The sequence below is a fragment of the Culicoides brevitarsis genome, chromosome 1 (genome assembly GCF_036172545.1).
Source record: "Culicoides brevitarsis isolate CSIRO-B50_1 chromosome 1, AGI_CSIRO_Cbre_v1, whole genome shotgun sequence".
Lineage (NCBI taxonomy): Eukaryota > Metazoa > Arthropoda > Insecta > Diptera > Ceratopogonidae > Culicoides > Culicoides brevitarsis.
Genome location: NC_087085.1, coordinates 5,909,787 through 5,917,626, shown reverse-complemented (window position 1 = coordinate 5,917,626; position 7,840 = coordinate 5,909,787). Strand labels below are relative to the sequence as shown.

Here is a 7,840-nt window from a genome sequence, read left to right as displayed (position 1 = left end):
TGGTTCATTTTAAGACCCAATTAGCAAAGTTTTGTTCATTTTAAGATAATTTTAGTTCATTTTAAGACCTCAAAAGATATTTTTTGTTAATTTTTGACTTTTAAAAAAAATATTTGGTTCATTTTGAAAAAAAAATCCTTCATTTAAGACCTCAAAGAGACAATTTCAGTTCATTTAATGTCTCTTGAACACTTTTTCAGTTCATCATGTGCAAGTACAAACTCGTTCCAGACGATCGATTTCTTTGTTTAAGTGCATTTGGTGTGCAAAAGGTAAATTTTTTTAAAAAACAACAATAATTTTTATAAATTTATTAAAACCAGTCCTCACTTAAGCAGAACCGAATACTTAATCATCGAATGTGTGAGTGTACATTCTGATAAAATATTACGAATAAATTATCTGGGAATTGACTTTACCTCTCTTCGTTCGTGACTTTGACCAAATTCATCATCATTTTCAAGGAATCTCATTCGTACGCAGGTCATTTGAATAAATTTGCTGTCTGATGTGCAAAAATTTAAAATAAAGCAGAAAAAATTTAATCACTCATTTCACACACGATAGCACAAAAACACACACATGTTCATAGTTCCGTCAAAAAAAAAAAACCAGTTACTTCACCGCACAATAGAAGCGCGATAAAGTATTTTTTTTTTTTTCGAGTAAGTCAGTTAGTCAAGTAGTTGTTATAAATGGTGATGAAGAGAAAAATAGTAGTAATGTGATACGATAAATGAGCGTAAGAGAGATAATTTCTTACCGTGAAGATGGACTCGATCTACGACAAGAAACAAGTTCAGTACGGAGTTAATCATTTTTAAAAGCAAGTACATTGCGAGTGTGGATTTGTTCATTCGTTGTTGTTCTTTATGGTGTCGAAGCACGTTCTGTTGGAGTAAAAGTAATAAATATGTGAAACTATTATTTGATAGAAGAGGAAAAAAAGAGTTCACGATGCATTTTTTTAAGACCATTGAACTTTTTTCATGTGTGAAGGAACGACAATGAGGTGTCCTTGTTGATTTTTTGTTGAATTTTTGAAACCTAAAAGTAAAAAAAAAAATTTTTTTTTCAAAAATTGACCTTTTAATTTTTAACAAATTAAAAAAAATAATTTAAAAATAAATCTAAATTAAAAGAAAAATTAAATTTAATTAAAAAAAGAATTAATTTTAATTAAAAAAAGAATTAATTTTTATTTAAAAAAAATAAATTTCAATTTAAAAAAATAAATTTCAATTTAAGAAAAAATTATTCCAAAAGAAAAATAAAAATTTATTTTAATTTTTTTAACCTTAAATTATGAGAAAATGAGAATTTTTGAAATGACGAATTTTCGAGAAAATTTTAAAAATTTGTTTTTTTTTTTTTTAAATGACATTTTATTGTTTGACAAATAAAAAAAATAAAATTTTAAAAAAAATAAATAAAATAAAAAATAAATAAATTTTGATTAAAAAAATAAAATTAAATTTAAAAAAAAAAATAATTTTAATCAAAAAAAAAAAAAAAAATAAATAAATAGTTCAAAATATTAAAAAAAATATTTTTCTTAAATTTTATTTTTTTAGGTAAATTTTGAAATTTAGACTTATATTTTATAAAAATAAATAAAATTTAATATAAGGTGCAAAAAAATAATTTTAAAAAATTTACCTATAAAAAAAATCTTATTAATTTAATGTCCAAAAATAAGAAACTTTTGCTAAGACAACATTTATTTTCGAATTTTAAAAATTTTTATCATTTCAAAATTTTTTAAAAACGCAAAAATATCAATTTTTGGCTTTTCTGAACCATATGTTCCATGGCAAAAATTTATGTACTCGAGATGACAAACAATCCTGGTGAACAAAAATTTTAAAATAATAAACTTGAAATTTTGACCTTTTTTTCGCTACACGGATTTTTCGATAAAAATTTTTTAAAACTATCATAAAATTTTTAAAAATAAGGGTAAAAAAATTTCGCCAAAGCAAAAATTTCTTCTTTTTTGATGGACATCACGATAAACTATTCAGTTTTTCATTTCTATAACTGTTTTATGAAGAAATCGGTTAAAATCAAAACCGTGATTTTGGTATTTTTTAGAATGGAATGCACCATAAATAAATCTTTAAAAAAAATGACATAATTTTAAATTAATTATTTTCATAAGTCAATTTTTTAAAAATTTTAATTATTGAATATTAAAATAAAAAATAATAAATAAATAAAAAAATAATAGGTAATAAAAAAAAAGTTTTAATGAAAATTAAAAAAAAAAATTAATTTAATTTTATTATTTTTGATGAATTTTGTTTTTCAGAATTTAATAATTTTTTTTCTTTTTTAAATCAAATCCATACAAATAAATTTTGAAATAATTTTTTATTAATTTTTGAAAAATCTTAATTATTGAATATTTTTTATATTCTAAAAATTAATTAAAAAATATTTAAAAATTTTATAAAATAATATAAAAATCTTCTAAAATTTAATATTCAATAAAATTATTTGACAATTATCAAAAATTTTAAACTATCAAAAAAATTCCATTGAACTTACACTTTAATGAGCACTCAAAAAAAAGTTCATTAACTGTTTACTAATCTTATCTAGATCACATACAATGTCACAACTCATCATTTTTTCGTCGTCGTTGCTGTAGCTACTACCATGAGAAGCGTTTTCTCTTCATTTCCGCCTAAACCTAAAACAACGATTACAAAAATTTCTTTGTTTCGCTTTGCGCCTATTAAAATACTTGACAAACTCTTACAAATACTCTACTTATTTATCCACAACGAGATACACACAAAAAAAACCTTAAATACCAACAAAACATCAATGCCATGACATGCCATAAACTTACACATACTTACTTACTTACGCATTATTATTAAATTTTTATTATTATTTTTTTTTCCAACATTTTACTCATCACGTCTCGTTCGTCATCGAACGTAAGTACGGTTCATTTCATCATGATTTTAGTTGTTATCGATGTATTTGTATTTTTTTTTTAATTTCATGTTCCATTATATTATCTCCGTTTCACAACTAATAATAAACAAATGAAATTAGAGAAAGAGATAGAACGTCGTCGTCGCACAAACACAAACATGTTGAAAATTGTAGATGAATGAGATATTTAAAAAGTTAAGATTAGATGATGTCGCTGCTATCCGGGTAAATCAATTGAATGTATTAACAACAACATGTGTGTTTGTATAAATTGTAGCGTTAATTGTCTTTAAGTGATTTCATTAAAATAAAACCATTTTGTGTACATAATTCCATTGAACATTAAATGGAAATGATACACTCAGAATGTTTCTCGTTTTTTAGAAATTAATTTTTGTGATATTTTTTTTGTAACCTTGGAATATTAACACAGATTGATGACCAAAAAGCCTTCAAATAGCATAATCTGTCAATGTTAATAATTAATTAACAATAATTTAATTTTTTTATAAAATTCATTAAATTTTACTTTTATAAAATTTTTATTGTATTTGCCCCGAAAATTTTGTAACCAACGCGTTTTTGGCGAAACTATACGTTTCCGAGTATATGTTTCATGGAGAAATGTGTTAGTTTTGACGTTAATGATGTTATAGACGAAAAAAAATTTTCAAAAAATTTTCGCTCGCAAATTTTTTTTTTAAATATTTTTTTTAATATATATTTTTTAATATATTTTTTTTAATATATTTTTTTTTAAATATTTTTTAAATATTTTTTAAAATATTTTTTTACTTATACTTAAAAACGAAATGAGCTCGAAAATGAAATGAAATCAAATTGAACGAAAAAAATTACAATATTTAAAAAATAAAATAAGTATTAAAAAAAAAATAAAAATAAAATAAAAATAATAAAATAAAATAATTAAAAAAATAAATATAAATTAAAAAATTAAATAAATAATAAATTAAATAAATAATTAAAAATAAATTAAAATTCATTTAATTTTATTTTTTACTAATACTTACACATTTTACATATATTAACAACTTCATTGACGAAAAAAAAAATTACAAACAAATATTTACCTGATTATTCGAGAATTGACGAGAATGTACGAAAATACGAGTAAAAGGGGACAATGGAATGAACAGAAGGCCAGAAAAACAAAACAAAAAATTTAATTGATTTCACTAAAAAAGAAATTGTGTATTTATTATCTTATAATATATTTTTATATTTAATAATAATATTTTTTTTGTATTTTTCTTTATTATATTTATTTATAATAATGTGTGTGTATGTGTATTTTGTATCGTATGTTATATTATATTATTATTATTAATACAGCATATTGTGTTATATTTTTTTCCATTCATCATATAGATATATATATATATATAACTTTCTATACAATACACAACTTTTATAGTATAATCATAATAATAAATATAATAATGAACAAAGTATGTTGCATATAAAACTTTCTTATTTATTTCTTACTTTTTTGAATATTTTTTTTATTTTTGTTTTTTTTTTATATTTTATTTTAATTTATATATATATTATAACTTATAGTACTTTATAATTAATTAAAATAATATTTTTTTCATATACAATAACGAATGATAATACAACAAATGAAGCACAAAAAAGTGACAGTAACAGAATTTTGCAAAAAGGACTCAAAAATTGGTTCGCTAATGATGGCTTTAATATTTATGGGGTGGTGTAATATATATTTTTAAAATATATATATATATATATGATGACATTGTCATTGAAAGAACTGATTGCTTATTTCTTATTTTTTTGATTTTTAAGGCTAACGCCATCATTAACTTCAGTAAAAATTGCAAATCCAGTTCTGTCACTTTGGTAAATTTAATAAAAAAAAAACTTGGAAATTCAATCTCTTCGTGTTTCTCTATTGTAATGTAATTCAATTGTATGGATTTAATTTTTTTTTGCATAATAATATTAAAATAATCAATATATATATATTATTATGTAATTTTTTTTTGTAAGGAAAGTAAAATTTATTAAAATAATAATAAATTATATTTTTTTGTTGGGCAGTTTATTTTTTTTTAAGTGACCAGAAAATAAAATTTTAATGGAACATTTTTTGACTTTTTTGTTCGTTTCATGAGTTTTTTTATATTTTGTTGTAACTTAATCATCAACGGAAAGATAAAATAATACTTGACCAATAAATTTGTATTTTATACGAGTGGCGAGAATTATAACTTAAATAATTTACTATATAGAGACATACGTATATAAGTATGATAAACCCATTGCTAGGTACGATTCAATTTGGTCAGTGTTTTTTTTTGTGTACCCTATGGGCAAAAAACGGGTCAAATTGACCCCTGAAGAGATCAGATTAAACCCTTAACGGTACAAATTGATCCCTTAAGAAAATTTTTGATCACTTAAAGGATCAATTTGTACCGTTATGTGTTCAATCTGATCTTTTAAGAGATCAACCTGATCCCCTTTCAAAAAAAAAATAATTAACATTTCAAGAGATCGTTTTGATCCCTTAAGAGGTCAATATGAAGTCAAATTGACCTCTTAAGGGATCAATATGATCTCTTGATCTGGTTGATCAACTCGGAAGGGGATCTGGTTGATCTCTTAAAAGATCAGATTGAACACTTAACGGTACAAATTGATCCCTTTAAGGATCAAAAATTCTTTTGAGGGATCAATTTGACCTCTGAGGAGTCAACATGATCCCTTAAAAGATCAATCTGACCCGTTTTTCGCCCATAGGGTAATAAATATAAAGTTATGGTTAACAGTCGCCGAGACGATTTCATTAACTTTCACTATGAATATTTATCGCGAGTGTGTTTTGCTTGTCTATAAATGTTATAGCCAAAAAATACTTGTTCTAATTTTTCATTTTGTAGGTATACAAGGAGGAAAAACTGTCGAAAAATAATAATTATTACACTGTCATGGCAAGATATGTTCTTTGTGATATACTACTTTCGGTGCTACAACTATCTTTCGTGGCCTGCGCTGAGCAAAGATCGGGCGTCGACACGGATCTCGTGAGATTTCCAAAGCTAAATATTGACACGAGAGACGTAATTCTGTCGATGCCTTCCATGGATGGGCCATTTTCTAAGTTATTGGTGCTTGGCTGCGTGCTATTATTAACATTATTATTGGAGACAAGATTGTTGTTGTTATTATTAACGTTGTTATTTAATTCGTCGAGCTCAAGTTCGCGCGAAACATTCACCGATAAATTAATTGCTGCGGTATTGTCATCTTCGCGATCACTTAAAAAAATGTCGTCAATACTTGTCGTCGTTTGTTCGGTCGTGACGTCACTTTTGATCTTTTTTGGTAAAATTGATAAGACAGCTTCTTCCGTTTCCCACTCGCTAATTTCACGTCGTCGCTTGTTGTTGTTGTTGGTATTATTGCTATTCGTCGTATCGTTCGTTGTAGCAGCTGCTTGCTCTTGAGATGCCTTTTGGATGTGCTTATCTAAGTCGAGATACACTAAATTGCTGTTATTGACGTTCGGGGTTGCTTCCGTCGTTGGCGGGCTGTTTTCCTTGTTATTTTCGCAAATTTCTTCGGCAAAATCCGCCGAATCGGTATCTTTGCCGATGGAAGAGGCGGGCGAATCGAAAATGTCATCTAATTCGCTTTCGTCGATGTTGTCGTCGTTTTGCACGGGGTCATCTTGAATATCGATATCGGGTTCGAGGAATTTATTTGCTTGCAGATAATGTCCGTGCACCATGTGATACGCTTCTTCCATGAAGATGAAACGAGCTTTTTGCAGCACCGTGGCGACGAGGAGATTTTTGTGCAATGAGACGCCGCCTCGACCGCATCTCGATTGTGCGATTTTCGCGAGGGAAATTCCAATAAGACGTTGTGCTTCAGTTGCCATTTTTATTATTTTTTTTATTTTTATTAATTTTGGTCCAGTTCAATATTTTTTTCTATTTTTTTTTTCAATTAATTTATTTTTCCATTAAAACAGAAATTCTATTACGTTACACTTTTTTTTTATTTATTTATAAATTTTAATGAGTGAGTCACTTTTGTATGTCTTGTGATATGTTTCTTTCAATACTATATATATTTATTTATTTATAATTTTTTGTACACAATCAAACACGTTCAGGCGAGTAGCGTACAGTAAATCCACAATTATTGTTCCTGTTTCGTCGTCACACATTAAACTACTTCGATGAATGATGATGATGATGAAGAGAAGAAAAAAAATTAATCAACAGTAAATCGAGTATGGCTGTATGGTATCCAATCGACGCTGTACGGAGTATACGGCAAAAATTATAAAACAAATTCCTTTTTTTAATTTTCTTGCTTTGCCAACGATTTAGACTGATCCACTTGACTCACGAAACTAAAGTGAGAAACAAATGAGCACTCGTATTTATAACTTTTTTCTGCATTTTCTTCGGGTATGTCTCGTGCTGGATACGACAGAGCTACGTTTCGTTTTTCACGTCGCTTATCGGGAGTAATTCCGTTTTCCAACAATAATACAACTTTTTTTTTTCTTAAATTCTCCTCTGCATTATTCGTTCATTTATTAATATATGAGTGTATATTTACGTCACGGCCTAAATTTTACGTAGATTTGACTTTGTAAACGTAAGTAAGTGTGGTATGTTTGTTTTTATACACACATTTTGTTTGCGTACGAAAAGTGACACTGCCGTCACCGTTCTCGTACTACGGGTGCAAATGCATGAATAAATGTTTGGCAAAACTTTGGCGATGGGCGCTTCAACTTGTTGCTGATCGTTGAAAAAAAATTTTGATTTTTCTCACAAAAAGTTAAAATTTTGAGTTTTTGACTTTTCTGAAATGAAAAAAAAAATTA

General features: G+C 25.9%; 1 protein-coding gene across 1 annotated transcript; it reads right to left on the bottom strand.

Moving 5' to 3' along the window:
* Positions 1-4,473: 4,473 nt before the first annotated feature.
* Positions 4,474-7,343, bottom strand: LOC134826936 (probable serine/threonine-protein kinase fhkE). The gene has a single exon (XM_063839447.1). The coding sequence runs from the start codon at positions 6,875-6,877 to the stop codon at positions 5,912-5,914; it is 966 nt and encodes a 321-aa protein (XP_063695517.1). The 5' UTR covers positions 6,878-7,343; the 3' UTR covers positions 4,474-5,911.
* Between the last annotated feature and the right edge of the window lie 497 nt (positions 7,344-7,840).

What these genes read in the sequence shown, in the direction of transcription:
- LOC134826936 (XM_063839447.1), bottom strand. Translation starts at nt 6,877, where the DNA reads ATGGCAACTGAAGCACAACGTCTTATTGGAATTTCCCTCGCGAAAATC.